The sequence below is a fragment of the Lissotriton vulgaris genome, chromosome 2_1, assembly GCF_964263255.1.
Source record: "Lissotriton vulgaris chromosome 2_1, aLisVul1.2, whole genome shotgun sequence".
In the NCBI taxonomy this organism is placed as follows: domain Eukaryota; kingdom Metazoa; phylum Chordata; class Amphibia; order Caudata; family Salamandridae; genus Lissotriton; species Lissotriton vulgaris.
In genome coordinates, this window is record NC_141687.1 from 986390440 (window position 1) to 986412564 (window position 22125).

General features: G+C 45.8%; 1 protein-coding gene across 1 annotated transcript in view; it reads left to right on the forward strand.

Moving 5' to 3' along the window:
- Window positions 1-14093: 14093 nt before the first annotated feature.
- STK39 (serine/threonine kinase 39) overlaps window positions 14094-22125 on the forward strand; it is a 1290321-nt gene continuing 1282289 nt past the window's right edge. The window contains exon 1 of the mRNA XM_086958759.1: window positions 14094-14359. Within this exon, the coding sequence (XP_086814885.1) occupies window positions 14224-14359 (136 nt within the window). The 5' untranslated portion in view covers window positions 14094-14223. The remainder of the gene's footprint in view (window positions 14360-22125) is intronic.

Genomic DNA, 22125 nt, shown 5'->3' on the forward strand with positions numbered 1-22125 from the left:
GGTCGTCAACGCCATGTGTCTGTGGCCCTGCGCTGTTGGCTGCCTCAGGCCTCAACTACGGTCCACCAGGGCTCACACATTCGATCGAGTCCTGACCAGCCCAGACGTGGCGTCACCGCAGGAGGCACACTCCACCATCGGCAGGACCATCTCCAACTGTCATCTGCCAGAGTCGATAAAGTGATCCTGGCAGACTGACGGAGTTGCTCACACCTGTCATGGATACCATCATCTGCCTGATCCCCTGCTCAGCACTCCAGGTGCCCCTGACTCAGTGCACCGCAACCCATGGACTGATACTGATTATGCTTTATGCTGTGGAGAGGTTGCGCAGCAATGTCACCTCAAGCAGTGTAGGAGACCTGGGACATTGATGAGGAAGATGATGCAGGTCTAAGACCCCACTGCATCTGCATCAGGAATATCTTGAAGGGACACAATCATAGACATTTTCTTCACATGAGCGCACTCATCTCTAGAGCTATAACCTCAGTGCTCTCACTGCAACTCACGGACCATTCTGTTTGTATATTTGGTGACCTCTGTACTTGCTCCGGCTCCCTCCATGTAGCTCAGCAGTTGACTGTTTTGCTGGTGTTTTCTCTTTCCGTTTCAATGGTGTACTCTATTCAAGTTGTTGCCAGCACCAACCACTCCATGTGAGCTGGCTTACACTCACCCCACACACATCCAGCACAGGGGTCACTGTACATGTGGCCTTGCCAATAAAGGGGCCGGCGCATGTGCCCATAGTCAGTTCCACATACTATCTGCGTGTGTCCCTGTGGTCTTGTTGTATGCATGAGGGCCCTGGGCCCTATGACATTACATTGTGCTGTGTACAGCGGACGCAGACATGTTACCAAAGGAAGCGTGTTAGACCTTGGACATGTAGCTTTGTCGTATCCCCCTCAATATGTAAGATGAGTAGATTGGGCCGTCGTACGCAAAGCCAACGTGGGTGTGTGACTGATATTTGCGTGCCCCTGGGCGTGGTTCTGTACTGGGAATGTGAATCTGCATGTGCAGTATGGGTCTCCTTTGTGGGGTGTAGGTGGTCCCTGAAGGTTATTAGACACCCACATATGTGATGTAGTTCACCTTCCATGGGTTCGGACCCCACCCACACATGTTCGGTCACCTCCTTTTGGTGTTCTGACACCTGGCATCGGGATGCCATGTGTGGGCCGTTGAGGTGTTGGGAGCCAGCCGTGCTTGCAGGTGCTTCCTGCTGTGCAGTCTGTTGCAGGGGCTGTGTTCTCCTCTATGTAGCTTGGTTGCCCTGGTCCTAGTAGTGGGTTGTGTGGGATGTCCATGGGCTGTTCTATGGCATCGGAGTCAAAGGTGTGGTGGTCCTCTCCGGCATCACTGATGAGTGATCTTCTCTGCTCTGCTGGAGGTGGCAATGTGAAGGGGAGATGCATGTTGACATTGTGTTGGCATGTATGTTGGCTCATTGCTCTTGTTTACATGCAGACTGTATGACAATGTACATTGTGCATGTTTGGGAGGTGCTGGATTTAGATGCGGTACAGTGGTCATTTGGACTACATGACAGATGTGAGGTTGTACACGTACATTTCCATTTCAGTTTCCAGCTCTGTCAGATGTAGTTGGCCAGTTTCAGCGCATGTGCAGAGCCAGTTGTGTCCTCTGTTCTGCAGTGTCGGGTTTGCGCATTGTACCACATTGTCATCAACGTGGATGAGCTGTGATTGATATGTGTGTGTGCTGCATTGTGCCACGGGGATCAGAACATGATCCTGGGTCATTGTGGGTGTGCAGTGTGCTACACATCGTTGTGCATGTGTGCCATTGTACCCATCTCCCCGTTCCTGGTTGTTACTCACACTGTTGTTGTTGTGTCAGGTTCTCCCAAGCTGTGTACCAACTCCTTGCACCGTCTCCACACTGATGACTGTGGCCTCCATTTCCTCCAGCTCCTCCTGTGGTGCAAGACTCCCACCTCCTGTTGCCATTGCTGCCTTCCTGTTGGCAGCGGCTTTGTGCCTGGTTTGGGTTTTCACATCATGCCAGCGCCTCTTGGCCTCCTCCATTAGCCTCCTTGACACTTCGACTGCATTCATGGTAGTCTAATTGTGGGTCAGTAGATTGTAGTGTTCTGTCACCTCTGTGACGCTGATCTGGTTTCCCTGCGGACTGCACCCCGTCTTCCTCTCCCTCTTCTCCTTGGCATTCCCCCACCCCGTTGTTCCTTGCTGGTGGCCTGTGGGGCTTGTGGGGTTCGCGTTGGCCTCTGCGCTCCCTCAAGATGCATCCATGTTGCTATGCCCTTTAGATTGTTTCTTGTGTGTTGTTTTTGTAGCTTTTATAGTGCATTTTCCCACCAGACGCATGGGATTTGCAGGCCTGCAGCTGGTTTTCACTGCTTTTTGTATCGTGATTGACCTCAACGCAACTTTTTTTTGTGTTCGTGTTTCACATTTTTGTGGCGTGATGCTGATTTTAACGCAGTCATTTGACACATTATCTGGAGACTATCGCATGGTACCGCCGTGTTGTGAATACTTAGTTAACACTGCGTAATTTTCCCGCAACAGACTGCGCTGTTGAGTGTTGCGTTAAGTTACTTTTTGAGATGGCTATCACACGTTCTTGAGAATATGCCCCTAAGTGTTCTAAGGCTCTAACAATAACAATGATAAAGCATTAGAAGTGCTTGAATCAAGTAGGTCATAGCAATAAATTGATTACCCTGTATTTAAAGAAACATGGGTGAATACAAATATAATGATAGAATGTCCCACTTGGAACCATTCAGTAATTGTTTAACAGTCAATAAGAAGTGTTACACATTGGATACACTATTATATATTAGCAATAAATGCAAAATAAAAATAATTCTTGTATGTGAATTATATTATGAACACAAAGCAAATATTTCAGAGAAAGTACAAACATACACATGCTCTTGGTGATAACATAGTGTAGGTGATAGTAGTGAAGAAAAAGTTAAGTGCTCACCCTGTATACACATTCACCACTAGAATACATATGCATACAAATCCCAAAATATAGTGGTTCATGATAGTGCAACATCCAACAATTGATGAGTAGCTAAGAGTAAAAAATACTTTCATTGTGACTTCAAAGGCTGAATGAAAGGGGTCTTCCTCTATCCAGAAAGCAGGTAGCAACCTGAGAGAAGCATAATAACTGTCAGTGTGTCGGGGGCGCTAAAGGGCGCACGGCAAGATGGCTGCGCTGTAGTGCAGCACCGCCGGCTGAACACATACTCCAATCGCAATCCTGCGATCCCAGAGCCATCGTAAGCTCAAAAACAGGAGCAGAGCAAATCTGATATTTAGCAGGCAGCTGGGAAGTTGGTGGGCTGCAGAACGCTGCTGTATTCGGTGCACATCGTGGTGATCCTGTCAGACAGTCTCTGTATACCAGATGGCGGCCAGCGGTAAAACGGTGAACCCTGCGGGTCGGAGCTGTGCGCTGCAAGTAGACAGGATGGGAGGCGCGAGGCTGTGTACATCCTACACCCCTCGCTGCATGCTGAGTGAAGGCCTCGAGACTATCTAACAGGTACAAAGGCCTCCAAATGCTAAACGTGCGCCTAAAACTGAACTGTGGGGCCCGGCGGGAACATGCGTTCAGATTGGTGAGGCTGCGTGTGGCTCCACGCGGTTGACCACAAGTTTGAATTACGTACCAGGGCTGAGCACCCTTGGATGCGTGTAGGATTCCATCACCCCCAGCTCAAAGGGTGCTGTGATACTGCTGATCGTGTGCCTAACATCCACCTGTGGCCCCCTGCGGGCAAATGCTCTCAGACTGGCGATGCCGCTTGAGGTTCTAAGCGGTTGGCAATAGTTGGAACCATGGACCTGAGCTAAGCGCGCTCGGGCACACGACCTGTCCCCATCACCCCCAGTGTGCAGGGAGCCGCAACAGAGCCCAATCAAGGGCACCTCGTGTTTTAGGCCCCCAGCTGCAGTGACAAAACAACAGAAGACCTGAGTGCATATAACATCACCCGTGGTGTGGACATGTGGGTGTTTCCTCTGCCTCGGAGCTGGTCTGCTGAAGGGGATACACCCCCGGTAGGGAGGAATTCTTTGTTCTATCGCCACAGACCTGATTAACAGCAAAGACGGCGCGAGCTGTGTGCCACATAACTGTCGAGCTGGTGCGGGGATAATATTGATGGGCCCATCCCATTCATGCTGAAGGCTCTGCACCTGTTCCTGTAAATCGCAACCTCAGCTTGCATATTGTATATGTGTGCTGGTGGCAGCAAACCCTGCAACAACATGTTGGTTGCTTGTCAGTGTGGTGCCAAATGATCAATAAGGCTTTAGAGTCACTGCTGGCTACCAACGTGTTGACCTCTGGAGAAACAAGTAAGCAAGCAAATATGGGGAAGACCGACCGAGGACAATCCCGTCTCACTTTTGAATCCCACATACGTAACAGCTCTCAGCAGAGGACCACTTCGGACTCAGAGCTAGATGCCCCAGCTGCATCTTCATCATCACTGGAAACACAAACCTCCTCGCCATGCAAAGCAGCGTGCAGTCCATTGACGGAAAAATTGACGCTCTTAATATCAGAATGGATAACATGTTGGTGAAACTGGACAAGCATGCCACCAGACTAGGAGAGGCAGAGAAACGCATCTCGGAAGCAGAAGGCAATCTTCAACAAGTGACCTCTAAGTCTCTTGATATGGAAAAGGTGCTTGCACTCATTCAAGCCAAGAATGAGGACTTGGAGGCCCGATCCGGTCGCAAGAATACAAGTATCACGGGCCTGCCGGAATTTTACCAATACCGGGAGGCTGGAGAACTATGTCGAAAAAATGCTGATTGCGATGTTTGGGGCGGAAAACCTATCCCAAGTGCTGATTGTGGAGAGAGCTCACTGGTCACTAGTGGCTCACCCCCCTCCAGGATCTCAGCCAAGGCCGATCATCGCCCGTCTTCTGAATTATAGGGATTGTGACTCAGTCCTGTGCCTGTCCAGGGGAAAAGGGACTGTATAATACCAGGGAAACACTGTGGCCTGCTACCCGGATTTCACCGCTACGGTCCAAGCGGCAAGAAAAGAATATCAACCTGTAAAGAAACTGTTGATGGCAGAAAGTGTTCCGTACGCCATGCTTTACCTGGCTGTCTGCGCATCGGTGGAGAAGGGAAGTTTAAGATTTTTACAAACCCCAAGGCAGCTATGGAACACGCTAAAAATCTCAAGCTGAGAGGCCGTGAAACAACGGGTGAACAGGACGAAGAGGACTGATCATTGTCGATCATGAGTATAGTGGCTGGCGATGTGCGCAAAGACATTGCAGGACGATGTCCGGACTGACCGGAATTTGGTAAATCTATGAAAATGCGGGGTGAGTTTTTGGCTTTATTCACCTCTTAATGATTGTTTGTTACTACAATTGCAGCATACGCACAGTAGAATGACATGCTGCAGAGGTATGGAGCCCCATACTTCTCTGTGTTCAGCTATTCACAAACTGCGGGGATTCTCTTTTTCTAATCTGTTCAACCACCTCCCATTCTCACCTGGGAGGTAGAAGGTGCCCCAGGACTCCCCAGTGGGTTTTCCCCTTACCTAAGTGACACTATGCTTTGCATGTGGGGTTAACTGTTGTGTTTTAGGGATGGCTTTTGACAAGTTGGGGGTGCTGAAGTGGGTGGGGGGTGAATATGGGAGGGGATAATGTGGAACTGTTTATGTGGCTAAATTGAACTCATGGATCCAAATACTGACCTATACTGTTGCTTCCTGTGATGATGCACCATGTAGATTGTATAACGTGTTGACATGACAGTACTACACACTGAGTCGATTTTGTGTATAACGTGGAATGTTCGTGGCCTGAACTCTCGCCCAAAAATACAGCAAGTACTGGCCTACTTGGACAGGCATGATATCAGGATTGCCCTCCTAAAGGAGCCACACATGCCTAAGCAGTCTGAAACAAGGGTGGAAGTGCACTGGGCGGGATGTTGTTTGGCATACTCGTACTCATAATATGCAAGAGGGGTGTTAACACTTGTAACGAAAAACCTCCTGTTCACTCTGATTAAGTCCTGTGCGGATGATGGGGGACATTACACCATAATGCAGGGTAAGCTTGCTGGATCATTATTAACCATAGTCAATGTATATGGCCCTAACACTGATGAACCTGTTTTTTTAAGGTATATTTAATTTATTGCGAGAATGGCCAGCAGCAGAAATGATCTGGGGTGGCAACCTAAATACACACCTAGACCCAAGTAAAGATAAATCAAGCGGGCAAGGAGGGCAGGCACCTAGGGGGCGGCTCCGATCATAAACAGTGCGATGGCTGAACTAGGATTGGTAGACACATGGAGACTCCGCAACATTGACAGGATGGAGGGCATGCATGCCTCCATTGCTCATGGCGGCTGGTCGAGATTGGATTACTGGCTGCTAAGTGAGAATGCCAATAAATGGGTTTCCAAAATAGATACTCTGCCAAGAACGCTGTTTGACCATGATCCAGGTAAAGTTCCCTTGTGCGTGGTGCTTCAGATCAGAGGCGCTACTAGACCCTTTATACACTGAGATGATAAGAGAGGCTATAAATCAATATTTTCAATTAAACAAGGGGTCGTTGGGAAGTGCTGCAACCCTCTGGGAGGCCTTTAAGGTCACTATAGAAGGCACATGCATCAGCACGACTGCAGGTATACTCTGAGATATCCGGGGCCAGCTCCTCAAAGTAGACAACAAAGTTGGGCAGCTTGAACACCAGTATGAAGCCCTCCTGTGCTTGCATACGCTTCCTCAAATTAAGGATCTCATTCTAGAATATAACGATCTGGCGGATAATGAGGTAAGCTACCTCTCTAAAAGACATGTGACCCGGGCATATTGTGAGGGAGGTAGACCTGGGCGCAATTTAGCTTCCAATATCAAACTTAGAACAGACTTTCAAGTCATAACCAAAATCACAGATCACGCAGGGGGGGGGGGACACTATTCCACACAAGTGATCGTGGAGCAATGTTGCAACTGCTATGAATAGTTGTACACCTCACAAGGAGAAGTGGATTCTAAGGAGCTGGATGATTATCTGGTAGATATCGCAATCACTTGGCTATCAGCTGGACAGAGCGAATATTTATGTCAACCGATTGAAGCCACTGATATCCTCAAGGAAATCCGTTCGCTACCTAATAAGAAAGCACTGGGACAGATGGCCTTACCTGTGAATCCTATAAGGAGTTTGCGGAGGAACTCACACCTTATATAATGGATATGTATGAAGAAGTGTATAAAAAGGGAATTCTGCCGCAATCACTTAGAGGGGCCCTGATAATCACCCTGTTAAAAAAAGATAAACCGCCCTATAGGTGTGAATTGCACCGTCCACTGTCACTTATTAATATCTGTGCGAAAATCCTAGCTAAATTTCTCACCACCAGACTGCAACTGCTCATCCTGCTGCTAATTCTACCTGATCAATCTGGATTAAGTCCAGACAGTTCCACGTCACACAACCTTCGAACAATATTCGCAATGTTCTGCATACTTGACTCTGAGCTTCATGCTGCAGCAGTGATGTTGGATGCAGCCAAAACGTTCGACTCTATTGAATGGGGTTACATGTTTTGCATACTGCAGCACTTAGGAATCCCGGAGTTCTACAGCAGATAAGTGTGGCTGCTCTACACTAACCCCACAGCGCGGGTCCGAGTGGACTGTCTCAAATCGGAACCAATTCAGATAAGTAGAGGCACAAGGCAGGGGTGCCCCCTTTCACCGCTGCTTTTCTCTCTTGTGCTGGAGCCCCTGGCTTGTGTGATCAGACAACGGCACAAAGCAACAGCCCTGCTCTTTGCACATTGTCCTGTAAGCATATCACTTTGAGCTGACAACATGGTGCTCTTTGTCCATGAACCGCAAACATACCTTGCACTAATTCTGTGTGAGTACATTAGGTTTGGATTTTTATCAGGCCTTAACATTAACTGGTCTAAATCAGTGATAATGCCTCTAACCACGGTCACTGTCCCACATGCTCTGAAAATCCCTCTTACATGGTTGTACAATCCTGTTTAATACTTGGGTGTGTGGGTCCACCGCAACCCAGAAATAGTCATTAGGGAAAACTATGGCGTGGCATGCACGGTGTTGGAAAAACAAGTGGAAAGATGGATTAGGTTTCTGCTATCGTTGGCTGATTGCATAGCCCTTATCAAGATGATAGTGCTGCCCAGATTTCTGTACCTATTTAGCAACATACCTTTAAAAGTAACTCAACATTTTTTTTAAACTATACGCTTGTTGCGGATGAAGCTGGTATGGGGAGGAAAGCAGCCCTGTGTGGGCTGAGATACACTTACCCTGGATTCAAGTAAAGGTAGATATAACGTTCCAGATATGTATTTGTACTATTTATGTGCACAGGCGCAATATGCACATTATTGGTATCAACCTCACGGATTCCTTCCCCATGTAGCGGTTGAAGACTGTGATGCGCACCCACTGCCACTGAGATGTATGCTGTCATATGTGTGCAGAGGCACCCCCAAACAGGAAATCAATACAATAGATACCACTATTGCTGCCTGGCAGGCACTGGGCCAGTAGGCAACAAAGCTCCCATTAGCTCACCATGCAGTGCTGTCGGTCATGCAGGAGACAGGAGCCATACACACACTGAAGTCGACAGGCCTAGATACAATGCAGGATCTCTACCCACAGGGCAGTTTTATAACGGAAGTTGAGCTATAATACATACATAACAAGTCACCGCTATTCTTGTTTAGGAGGGCGATGAAAGCGCACTATCACACATTTCCGGATGAACCGCCAACATTGCACACCTTACAAACCCTTCTCATACTCTCCTCAAGGTATAAACTGACCTCCAAGCTGTACAAGGCAGCTAGAGACAAGAAAGCCACTATCATTGACAGGATCCTTGCTTGCTGGAATACTAACCTCCATCCCCAGCTCACCCAGAAGGAGTGGGAATACTGCTGTCAATTAACATGTACATCTACATCTAATGGCAATCTGCGCATTATTCATTTCAAATTTTTACACCAAATGTATCACACACCACTCAAATTGCAAAAATACGGCCTTCAGGACAATGATGCATGTAAAAGATGCGGGGTACAGGAGGCCGATTTCTGGCACCAGGCGTGGGGGTGTAACCAGGTGGCTGAGTTTTGGGCAGAGGTGATACAAAGACTGCAAGATATGACCACTATCGATCTGCAATACACCCCAAAGGTATGCTTGCTTTGTCACACGCCATTCCTGAAAGGTGCCACCGATAAATGTATTGGGGTTGCTCTACTGCTAGCAGGGAGGAGGGTAGCGATGAGATGGTAACCTGCATGTTAAGATTAGTTCTCATTGTTCATGCTCTTGTGGGGTCCCCAATTCATACCATCCATTATATTCCACTGGGCCAGGGAATCTCTGATTACCTGGTACGGACCAATATCTCATGTGCCTGTTTGCTTTTATGTTTTTATGTACTGGATGTGCACACAGCGTTGGCACATTATGTGGCATCAAGATGTTCCTGTTGCTTAAATTTGTGTTCTATTTTGTTTTGTTTTTCTATCCTAGGTATTGACCAGGAGCGGTTACATCATGCAGCTGTAGCCAGATTTTGGGTATACAGGTTACTGCCCGCTCTGATTGATTCTGAGGGTATTTTAATTTATTTTCACGTGCACCTTACAGTTTACAGTTCTGGCCCTGAAGAAGCGCCAACGACCCTTAAGGTAACGCAGGCGAGAAACATGTTGACCTATGTCTTTCTATACCCGGGCATAGTATGCCAACGGGGCTAGATTTTATTTAGCAGTTGAGTCTGCTTAAGGTACACGATTCAGACATTCGCTGCATGTTTACTCTTTATGAATTTCTCATCACACTTGCACGCACGTTTCATCACCCTCAATGAACCCTTCAGCCCACACTCCCACATGCACCATCCGGCAGTCCTATAAAAGATCTCCGATAAAGAGACCCATTGGGGGACCCTTAGGGAATTGCAGCGCCGGCCCTACGAGGAGCAACTGCCCGATGATGAAGCATGACATCCTTCGGGGTGTGTGAGGGCAACTGAGGACATAAAGTGATCTTCCCTTTCACTTGTGGGTCCCTTCACCTAGGAATTCTGTTTCTTTTCTTTATTCCGTTTTTAACACAGAGGTGACTTTTTGCACCCCTATGCATGCGTAACTTTTGCACCATGCAATAAGAACAGTGTCCTTTCTGATATTGATGTAGATATAAGGAGTGTGGACACTGGACCTTGTAAAAGCTCCTTGGTCCCCCCCTTTTGTGTATAGTAGAATACAATGAGGAACAAAATGAATTGGTGAAAATTCTTTAAAAAAATTGGAACAACATACTGAATCAGATAAATATGTTGGTGGATTATTAGGATTACCCCATAGCACCATATGGAAGGCCCCCAACGTGAAGCATCGCAAAGCCTCCTTCGACAGCTGCCAGCCTCACCAGAATCAACGTGGGGTGAAGCCCCGCAAAGCCTTGCCACACAGCTGCCAATCCATCGGAACTGACGCACAGTGATGCCAAGCCCTGCAAAGCCTCGCTGCACAGCTCCAGGAGATAGACACAAAGAATGAAAATCCCCACAAAGCCTCACCGCACAGCTCCCTGGGACCAACGCAAAGCGATGCCAAGCCCTGCAAAGCCTCACCTCACAGCTTCTTGGAACCAGCACTGGACGATGCAAAGCCTAGGCTGCGCACCAGATTTTAAGGTCCTGTGTTCAGGGGGCCCACGTGGGTCCCTGTGGCTGGCCGACGCTCCATTTTGGCCAGCCTGAACTAGTTACTTTATCCACATCCGGAGCATCTAGATAACCACAGTTGGTGATTTGTGCTTTTATACGCTAGCTTTTTGTTGTTTTGGACTTGTTTTTTTTCAAAATATAATACTGTTTTTCTCTAAACTGGTGTGCAGTCTTTATGTGGTGTTCTCATTGTGTTACTGTGTTTTGTATTGCACAAATACTTTACACATTGCCTCTTAAGTTAAGCCTGACTGCTCTGGGCCATGCTACCATAGGGTGAGCTCAGGCTAACTTAGGTTGTGTATCCGACTTACCCTCTCTAGGATTTTGGTCCCTGCTGTACAAGGTGCAAACCTCTGCCAACTAGGGACCCAATTTAATGCCAAAATTGCAAAATGTGAAACCAGATAACATGGGATCAATCTAGACGTCCCTGCTTGACCACATTGTGTGATCCTAGGCAAACATTTTATTTTACCAGCCCTCCTTCTGCTTTATTGTCACATATGAATGCACCTTCAATTATGTAAGTTTGCTGTATAAAACGTTTTGTGTTTGATTTGATAGAATATGTTGATGCCCCATTTATGACAATAATCTAGACCCCATATGTGGCACACATGACTTTCTTCTCAGTGTGCTAATGCCATTGGCATCACTACAGTCGGGAGGTGGGGGGGTGGGGGGGGAGGGCACAGGCATATTTCAAAGCAGATGTTTAAAAAGTATCAATTTTAATAAATGGCTCACAATGCAGCTAGATAATCTGATGTACACTTCAGCATGTTAAAGAAATGCACTTTTTTGAATGTTGACTCATCCAGACCTCTTGGAGCCACCCAGCTCCTGTCACATACACGCAGACCAGCAGAGACCAGATATGGTTAGACAAGAAAATAGACACTTTCCAAAAGTGCTATTTTCGAACCCAGAGTCCAAAAACCATCCACTCCAACGGATGCGTAATTAAACCCCGAGTTCAGGGATACCAAACTCGACATTGCACCATGCTCCCCGAGCCAGCTAGGATTATAGCGTTAATAATCCCGGCGGCCCATTCTATCCAACGGAGAGCAGGCTACCTCGCCATAGTGAAGCCCTAAGATGGCGGTACTTCACTATCAGGACATGCCAACTTGGTCAGGCTTGTCCTACCTTACACTTACAATGCACCCTGCCCACGGGCCTACCATAGGGGTGACTAACATGAAGCTAAGGGAAGGTTGGAGGGGCTGGCAGGTAGGTATACCTGCGCAGCCGACGTGACAGTGCAAGACTGCACGTGGGTCTCGCAATGACCGACCCGTAGACATTCTTTTACAAGGCCGCTCCTGTGGGTGGCACAACACGTGCTGCAAGCCCACGAGCAGGCATTTGTATTTACAAGCCCCGGCACTCCTGGTGCACTAGATTATGGACTGACATTAAACCAAATAAGCCAAACAAGGATAGAAAAGATACTTCATTTTAACATAGGGAGCACTTGCGCGATGGCACTGATCAGCAGTGACACGGCGCCCAAAGCATATACCAGCAAAACATCGTAAAACAGTAGAGGCAAACAGAAAAAATGGAGGAGAGACTCAAGCCAATGATGTCAGGTCTAACAGTAGCCAATTGTATAAATTACTGTATTAGCACCCCTGATGACCTGCACTCATTTAAAACTAATTACAATCTCATCAAGGCTAAAATAAGTATCATTATGAAGCATACCTCCCTTTCAGTTTTATTGCAGATAGAATATAGTTGAGGACAGAGTAACAAATATTAGGAGGTTTAAACTAGGGGTGGGCGGCCAGCTACGCTCCGTGCACGGAGTGTGCGTAGTGCCGCCTACTCCGCATTTTGCGGAGCGGGCGGAGCCAGGCGGCACTACGCACGCTCCGCAGACGGAGTGTAGCTGGCCGCCACCCGCCTCCCTCCCGCCCTCCCTAAATACTTTCAATGAAACGAGTAAAATAATTAAAACGCACTTACCTTGCCCGCCGCTGCCCGCCGCTGCCCGCCGCGTCCCCGGGGCTCGCTATCTGCATTCTTCCGTCTTGTTTACTAATGCACATGCGCGGGCGGCCGCGCATGCGCATTTTCTCGTGAGAAATGCGCATGCGCGGCCGCCCGCGCATGCGCATTAGTAAACAAGACGGAAGACTGCAGATAGCGAGCCCCGGGGACGCGGCGGGCAGCGGCGGGCAAGGTAAGTGCGTTTTAATTATTTTACTCGCTTCATTGAAAGTATTTAGGGAGGGCGGGAGGGAGGCGGGTGGCGGCCAGTGGTGTTTGCGTAGTGGGGCTACGCTGAGTGCGGAGGTGGGCGTAGTTTCTCGCCCACTTCACATAGCTCCGCGAAGCCCCACTACGCCCACTACGCCCAGGGCTAGTTTAAACATTTTAAATAGATCAGCCCCTCTTGGTGCGAGGTAAAGTGCTTGTGCCTTAAATGTGGTTGTAAGAAGTGTTTTCTCAAGCTACTATTTAAGGTGCAAAAAAAGTATGAGATGCGCTGTTGTTTGTGTTGAGAAGTTATTGCATGGGCAGCCGGGAAGAGATTTAAACCAAGAGCCAGAGTTAAGGAAAACAACCAAATAATGAATTGAACTTAGCCTAAACCTCGTGAGGTAGAATCTGTGTTCTGGTTTTAAAACCCGTTAGATACTGCTCGATCCCAGGTGTCTGTCACTCAACTTCGTGCCAGGTGGCATATATGTGCCCTTATACACATAAGGGAAGCCTCTGCTGTTGCTGTCCATGGTATAACTTTGCAGTGCCTTAGGGAAGTTAGGAGGTGTTTTATAACTGAAACCCCAAAATGTTTCTTCTCCTTTTTTGCCGCTCGTGCTTCCGCTCACATTCTCTTTCTCATTCTCACACCCTAATCTCGGTTCACTCTCCTATCGCATTATTTCCTTCCGATCGCTGTTACTGTTTCCTTCCCTTTCATCCTCTTCACTTCGTGTTTATTTGTTTGCATTTCTTTATTTTTCTTTCACACTCCAGATCCCCGTTTATTGTCTCTATTTATTTTACATGGTGAGGCTCTGTCATAAGACAGTTGTGCTTGCAGTCAGTGGTGCTGATGATAAGGTAAACAAACCGAACCCGTTCCGCACTGTAACGGTGACACCCTGGCTCGGTGTAGGGATGCAGACAGTGGCGGGGGCACTGACAGACCGGCTCATCTCGGCCGCCGCTGCTTCTGTCTGCCCGGGGCGAGGCAGGGCTGAGTTGGCTTCTCCTTGGGTGGGCGGGCCTTCGACCGAGCCGTCAGAGCCGACCAATAGGGAAGGGCCCCGAAGAGAGCCGTAGAGCCGGGGATACACGTTTTCCCTGGGATACCAAATATCCTCCGCGCGAGGTGAAAGGTGCCGCTGAAGTGAAGTTTCAGGAAGGTCGTGCGGTGAGGCAGCAGCATCGATATGGCGGAGCCCAGCAGCGAGTCCCCTTCGCCACAGCCGCCGCCTTCGCCCCAGCCGCAGTCCCCGGCAGTGACAGCCGCCGCCGCTGCCGGGTGGCCCATCTGCAGGGATGACTACGAGCTGCAAGAGATGATCGGTGAGTCCTGGTGCACTAGGGGCGCTGCCACCTGCAGAGGCTTGGGGCCTACCGGCACCCCCGCAGCCTGAAGGGTGAGGCACTGCAGATGCACGCGCAGTCTGAGGCGCTGGAGGAGCAGATGGCTCTTCTTGGCTGGGGTCGGGTTCCTGCTTGATCAGCAGAGGACGGGGAGCATCGCGACCTGCGCCGGCCCCTCCCCGGAGCCAAGCCCTGGCTCCCGTGCATACCCCGTGGAGCAAGTGATAACCTGTGCCCGGGGGCATCTGTTTGCTTGTGTAGGCGCGTTGCCTGCCTCTCTGCCGCTTGTCACTCAGTCCTGCTGCTGAATGTCACCGACGGGCTGCGGTTTGCTGGTACTTTCGGTCTCTTCATTGGCTCGCGGGGGCAGCTGGGGGGAATGATGCTGCACGCGCAGCAGCAGGGGCCGGGCTGACGCATCACTTTGAAGTCCTCTCTGGCTCAGGTGTACTCATCATTGCCAGCAGCCCATTTTGGGGCGTCGCGCTGCCGCGTGGCCAGTGCACATTTCTGCTGACGCAACGAAGGTGGCACCTTCGTGTACCCCGTTCGCAAGAGGGCGTTTTCCGACTGGCTTAAAGTTCTGGTAGCCAACTCATATGACAAACACACGCGGTGCCATAAGCTAGAAAATGTTTTCTTTTAATGAAAGGTTTATGTAAAAATATTACGATTTAGCACTTATCCCCCAACTTATAGTTGTGTTTATATCTACACGTTTCAGTACAAGAAGGTTACGTTTTGTGTGTGTGTGTGTATTTTTTTTTAAATAAAGAAGATACACGTGGGAAGCCGGTTTTTGTTAAGGAATTTCATTTGACACTTGTTTTGAGTAGCGAGACGGATGTGAATTTCCTTTCTACTAGCTAGTTATTGGTGTTTTTAGTGCTGTGTTTGGGTTCTGCTTCCAATTTTTATGTGTGTGACATAAGCCAGATCTGCATCTTTGCTTCCCTCGTGGAACCCAGAATGAACTTTAGTACATTTCTAAAACCTACCACTCTCACAGTCTAAAAAATAATAAGTCATTTACTTCTCCTCCCTCCATCCATTTCTCAGCTATTCCATTTTCGAAACAAAACACTACATTAAGTGATTGTCTATCAAAAAATGTATGCATATTGCATGTGTGTGTGTGTGTGTGTATATATATATATATATATATATATTTATTTAAACAAACATACGTACATCTCATCACCGCAGACGGCAAGGAGACAGATGCTAGCTAGATGTTAATTTTTTTAGGGTAAGAAAAAAATCATAACTGTGTGCGGCTTCTTCCTCGGGCACAGCCGACATGGAGCCAAACGCTGTTAGGGTTTGTTCTGTGGTCTCTGAATAAATCCAAACTGTGCGTGATCTCTTGCTTGGGTGCAACGCTGTCTGTGCTCCAACATAGAGCCAGATGCTGTTTGGATTTTTTTGTAGGCCAAGGAAAAATCCAAACAGTGCCTTGATCCTTATTGGACCACTGGCGTCAGTAAGTAATGTTTTATTTGTATGTGATTATTTAAAATCTTTACAAAAATATAAAACGCCATATAACAGTACAAATGATTTAAAATACGGCAGTTACTATTGTCAATTCAAGGTTGTTATTAAGTCCTGATGAGTCTTTCAAGTGTGCTTGAATCTTTCCTTCATTAAATCAAAGAACTTCACAACCTGACAATTCAGTTTAATATCGCTGGAGGAAAAACACAGTTTAACTGCCTGCCTACAGGTCCGAACAGCATGTGATCTTAAAAAAGGTAGCAACAGCTTATGCCTCAGGTCCATTAGTCTCGGGCAAATGCATATCACATGGATAATGTCCTCCTTGCCAGATTTACACAGGCGGCATAGGGCCGAGGCGTGAGTTCTCTCCCATGGCGGCAGGTGCGCTAATATCTATATATTATATTACTTACTTACTCACTGGAGTCAGGCTAACCTGGCTGAAGACGGCTGATAGATAGAAACCGGTCCTAGGATGCTTGATTCCGGTCCAGGAAAGACATGGCTTGGTAGTTCGGGCTGCACTGTTCCCATGAGGCACAGGGTCAAGGCTGATTTGCATATGGCCATGTCTGAACTGGGGTGGTGTGGAGTGCAAAAAAAACGATGGATTTAGGCCCAGATCTCTGTACTGGGGTGAATGTATGACATTGTTCTGCATTCTGTCCATCAACTGTTGTTTTTGCAATTGTCACCCCAAGTGGGATGGGTATGCTCAGATGTGAGTCCCATGCTCTCCACACCACTGGAGTCAAGCTATCCTGGCTAAAGACGGCTGATAGCCAGAAACCGGTGTAGGATGCTTGATTCCAGTCCAGGAAAGACATGGCTTGGCAGTTCGGGCTGGACTGTTCCCATGATGTTATGGACAGAGGGGTCCCGGACTTGAGAGAGTGATTTTTATACAGTATAGAAATTTAGATGAATAATTAAAAAGAAAACAAATGAGTTTACGATGTTTTAATTCACAAAGTACCTATATCAACCATTTCATGGTTACACAGTTTTTGGAAAATTATTTATACTTCATCAAAGTACTAGTGCCCACATAGGGAAGGGAGGGAAGTGCTGTGAGGAAATTTAGTGAACAAGAGTGAAGTGCATAAACAGTAATCAATTTTTACATCATTGATCTGCTCAGACGTGAGTCCAATGCTCTCCACACCACTGGAGTCAAGCTATCCTGGCTGAAGACGGCTGATAGCCAGAAACCGGTCTTAGGATGCTTGATTCCAGTCCCGGAAAGACATGGCTTGGCAGTTCGGGCTGGACTGTTCCCATGAGGCACAGGGTCAAGGCTGATTTGCATATGGCCATGTCTGACTTGGGGTGGTGTGGAGTGCAAAAAAACGATGGACTTAGGCCCAGATCTCTGTACTGGGGTGAATGTATGACATTGTTCTGCATTCTGTCCATCAACTGTTGTTTTTGCAATTGATCCTTATTAGGGCACAACCACAGAAATTATACATTTCCCAATGCTCCTTTGTGAGAGTGAAGCATTGTGAAATGAATGAGCTGTGTGAAATTGAACCAAACAGTTGGGGTTCATGGAGAGATATTAGGAGCAATCCTAGTCCACCCTTTCCAATCTGACATCTTGTGTTTGTTGGTTGTTAGGAGCTGGGCTGCTCCATACGCATTCTCTCTCACATCCTTATTTACCCCTACAGGAGAAAGTGTCTTGAGCTTGTTGGCATGACTAGTGAGGAGCTGAGATCAGTACTGGCCCCCTAGGAGTTCTATCCTGGAGAGATCTGGGAGGGGTTAGGGAATTCCTCGCAGTCCCACCGGATGTATGTATGGCATCACTAGTGACATTATTTGCATATTAATAAGGTGTTCTGATTGGGCACTGTCAAATTTCTCTTCCGCAACTCCAGCACCCAAGGGGAAAATGTACCCTATAAATACATGTCCACCAACTAGGATTCTTTATGAGCGCATAACATATCTATGACACAAGGGCTGCGTAGCGACACCTTTTAAGGCTTATACACATAAGGGCAGTGTAAAGGGTAAACAGATTTGTGTAGAGCTGCTGCACATAAAAAAGTATGGTATAAAAAATGCATATAGATCAGCAGTATTACACTTGGTGCATCCACTTATATTGTTAATTGAATGTGTCTCTTATTTAATAAACACACATCCCCTTTTTTTGCTCTTTCGTATATTTCCTATTTATATCAACAAAACTTCTCCTTTTATTAAATGTATCTTTTATCCCAAAATATGTAATATAAAAATGCATATATTAATTATTTGACTGAACGTGACCGTACTCCTAGTCCTATGACAGCAGTGGCATGCTTTCCATCGCAGTACAATTACAAGTTTAGTGGTTCCATTTTGTGTGGTTTTGTTTTTCACCTTCCTTGTTGACAGTGTTGTCATATGAGCAGAGGAAGGGAACACCATCCCTCTGAAGTGACTGAAAGAAAACATATAGCACATTATAAAACATAAATAAATAAATGAATGACCTTACATTGATTCCTACTAATATTAATTTCATCCATTGCTTGGATTGTATTATGTGGCACAGTCCTCCCTTAAAGGATCATGTGACGCCATGTCAGAGGGTTGCACGTTGAAAGGGGACACACTCATGAACGTTGATTCACCAAAATGCCAAATGCAGAAGTGACATCATATAGCCTGTGACCTTAATGATGTCACAAGAAGTGACATCTAATGACCTTGAACACTGTATCATCCCAAGAAGTGATGTCACATGACATTAATCCTGATGACATAACATTATTTAACATTGCTGAAGTTACAAAGTTACAGCATTAATTGTATATATTCTTCTATGGGAGAACAAAGACTGGGGGTTTCTTTTCCCTGTGAAATGTTTGAAAAACATGGGCTTTACTAGTGCATTTTAATGCATAATTTTCACATATATTTGCTAAAAAGCCATAGGCTCTCAAAGGCACTCACAAAATATTCAAGTCTTTTCATGGTGTGCCAAGCTACTAGCTTCTGACAATCCACATGAGTTCACCCAATTATGTTTTAATAATGTCCTATGGGTGCCCCCTTATGTCAAAAAATACTTCCATTGCTAGGACCAGCATTTTTCCAAGGTGACCCCTTTTGCCTAAACATTACATGCACAATGCCAGTGCTAGAATTGTCCTAATACTGCTTCTCTTTCACTATGGAAGTCCCTTATGTCAAGGGTTATGTCTAATATGTCAAGGACCACATTTTGTTATGGATGGCCCAATGACCTTGCCACTGTTGTCTTCCCATGTGCCAAGAATGTCCTCCATTATGCCATCCCAAGCAATTTGTTGCATGTGCCAACTATGCCAAGAATGTCTTCCAGTAGGTTAACACTGGCATTTTTTCATGGGTGCTCCAAGCCAACATTTACCTACAGAGTGCCAGCAGTAGCATTTTGCAGAGGGTATACCATATGCATTGCCTCCAGTATTCCATTGCCAACATTATGTCAAAGGGTGCTTCTATAAGCCAAGAAGCATGCCAGTTCCAACAGCTGATCTGCAAGCACAACCTCCCTTGCTCACTTCCATTCACTAATTTACACTCATTCTATCTTTAGCACTGACTTGCACTCATTCATTTTCACCTACTCTCGTGCACTTCCTGTCACCCTGATTCACTCGTTCGCATTCTCTGACTCACCCTTACTCTGACTCACTTATACTTACTTACTCATTTTGACAGACACACACACGTGCCATCCCATATCCCAAAATACATGTTCATACATATGCACACTGTCTCACTCAAACTCACTCTCACCCACATGCACACACACAACATACATTAAAACTATTTTATTTTTCTTATTTAAGATGCTAGTGAAGGTCAAGGTATTTCTGCTCCACTTATTGTTACACTAATAGTGAATAATACACTATTATTCGCTATTAAATAAATAAAAATGAGAAGAAAACGATGTTAGGGCCTGACTCTGATAATGCAAGACACCCCTGCGTTCTTGCCACTGATTGTGCCACCTCTGAGGCCAGGGTTCGAAAAGGCAGTGCCAGGGATGGCAAAGGGCAAGCTAGGGGTTGATTCATGGCACCCCCTAAATGACATCCATTGACACACAATGAATTCTCTGCTCACCAAAAAAGTATTTTTGTATTGGCATTCATTAATGCAGCAAAGGATTTTCTCCTCTCTTGCTGTCTTTAGTCCCATTTAAACACCTTAACAAAAGTAACTTTTTTTACGTTGGGGACATATATATATATATATGCGGCTCAAAAGTAGGCATGTCTGCATTGTCCTTAAAAAACAACTTAAGATCAGACTCACTTTTAACTGGATGGCAGTACATCTTTGAGAAAGAGCTGCCTTTATGTTAATTGGCCAAAGGTATTGAATATGAGCAAGTCTATTGTTGTTAATGCAGTGTATGTACAACGATCATTTACGACCTCATTACATTTTAAAGCAAATATCGCAAAGAGGCACACTTGTTTATTTGTGACTTTTGAGGAGAATCTAATACCAGCTCCACCAGTTGCACCGAGAAAAGTTGTGGATAATTTATGAAGTGATTCTTGGAGATTAAAAGAATGTTAAAACAGACACAATGTTTATTTATGAGAAGTCCAAAATAACTTTATGAGTGTGCTTTGAGTGGAGGGCGTATGTGTGCTGTTTTATTTTTATTGTATTTATTTGCTATAGTTACAAAGAAGTGCTTTGAAATAATCTCATAACATAAGAGTCAATGGACACTCATTCTACATTTTAATTGATTATTCTTGAAGAAAAACGCTAATTCTTGGACACCAAAAACTGATTGCTGATACTTTGTGAATATTGACCTTAAAAATTAAAACACAGGGCAACGTATGCTGCTGTAGAGATTGGCATTTGCCCTGAGGAATTGGGGATCTTATATTCAAAATGCCTCAGATGATATTACATTCATTTGAATGCTGCAATGGAAGTAGGGTTTATTCCCATCAGGAACTGGCTTGGTTAAACTGTAAGTTCTTTTTTTATATGCTGATGACTTAGCCATTCTAGATGTGTGGTCTTCTATGCCCACTGAATGCATTATAATGTTAAGTATCACTAACCACAGTGTACGAAATATGAACAAAACGTAAGGTGATGGTATTTTTTTATGCCAAAGGCCCATATTTTCCTGATGTTTAGGTAATATTCCATTTGAAGTTGTCAAAGAATTGATATGCTTAGAAATAAAGTTATATGTAACCTCTCACAGGATACACATATTAAAAATGCTACTACATATGGGAAATATGTGGCAGTTGGCCTTCCTCAATTTTTGAGAACACTGGGAAATGGGGCATTGACTCTCTGAGGAGGGTATATGAAGGTGAAACTCTGTTAGTCTTCCTTCAGGTGGTGGATTTTTTCCAAAACAAATGTTGGGCCGGGTACAAGTGGTTGAAATATGTTATTTGGTTTTCATTCCGTCCCCTGTGGTAATGGGCCTCACTTAAAGCTGTAAGATATTACATCGGTTTCATGAGTAAAGAATGAAAGGTCTGAGATGGACCATGAGGGAGAAAGAAGAGGGGACTTTAGGCACAAGTTAATTAAATATATGGCCTCTTAAGCCATTCTAATCCCTGGTTTTCTAGTCAACAATTCTAATTCTGCTGTACTTTTCAATATTTAAAGGATTTAAGGATTTAGGAAGGATATAAAGTCTCAATGTGTATAGAAAGATTTATTAGAGTCTGTAAAAACAAAGGTTTGGAGAAGCCTGCAATTTCTGCAACATATACATTACTGAAACCGAGCCTTATTTGGTTATGATGACTTATAGGGAGGTCTCTCATTTTTATTTCAATTTGAAATTGGACCATATCCAATTAGAATGGTTAAAGGAAGATGGTGAAAGGAGGTTGATTGAAATAAATGTGTCAGCTATCCTGGAATGTTCTTCAGGATCTACATCATGTTCTGTTGTGTACCCTTTGTTCAATGGCCACAAATACTTCTTGTTATTTGCCATTTTCTAAATTATTTTAATCTAAAGGATGCTTTGTTGTTTTACCTTCCATAGAATGTAAACTTTTTCATTTAACTTAAAAAGCATGGTGGTGGAAGCACTTTTGGCGAAAAATTCCCTCTGGACAGGCATGGAATTTTAAGTAGAGCGGTTCCCAGCTGTTTGGTGGTCCTCCCATTGACCTCCAAATGAGATCCGTCCTAAGGTTAGCTATGTTGTAGCATGGACTGAATAGAAATACACTTGACAAACTCGAAGG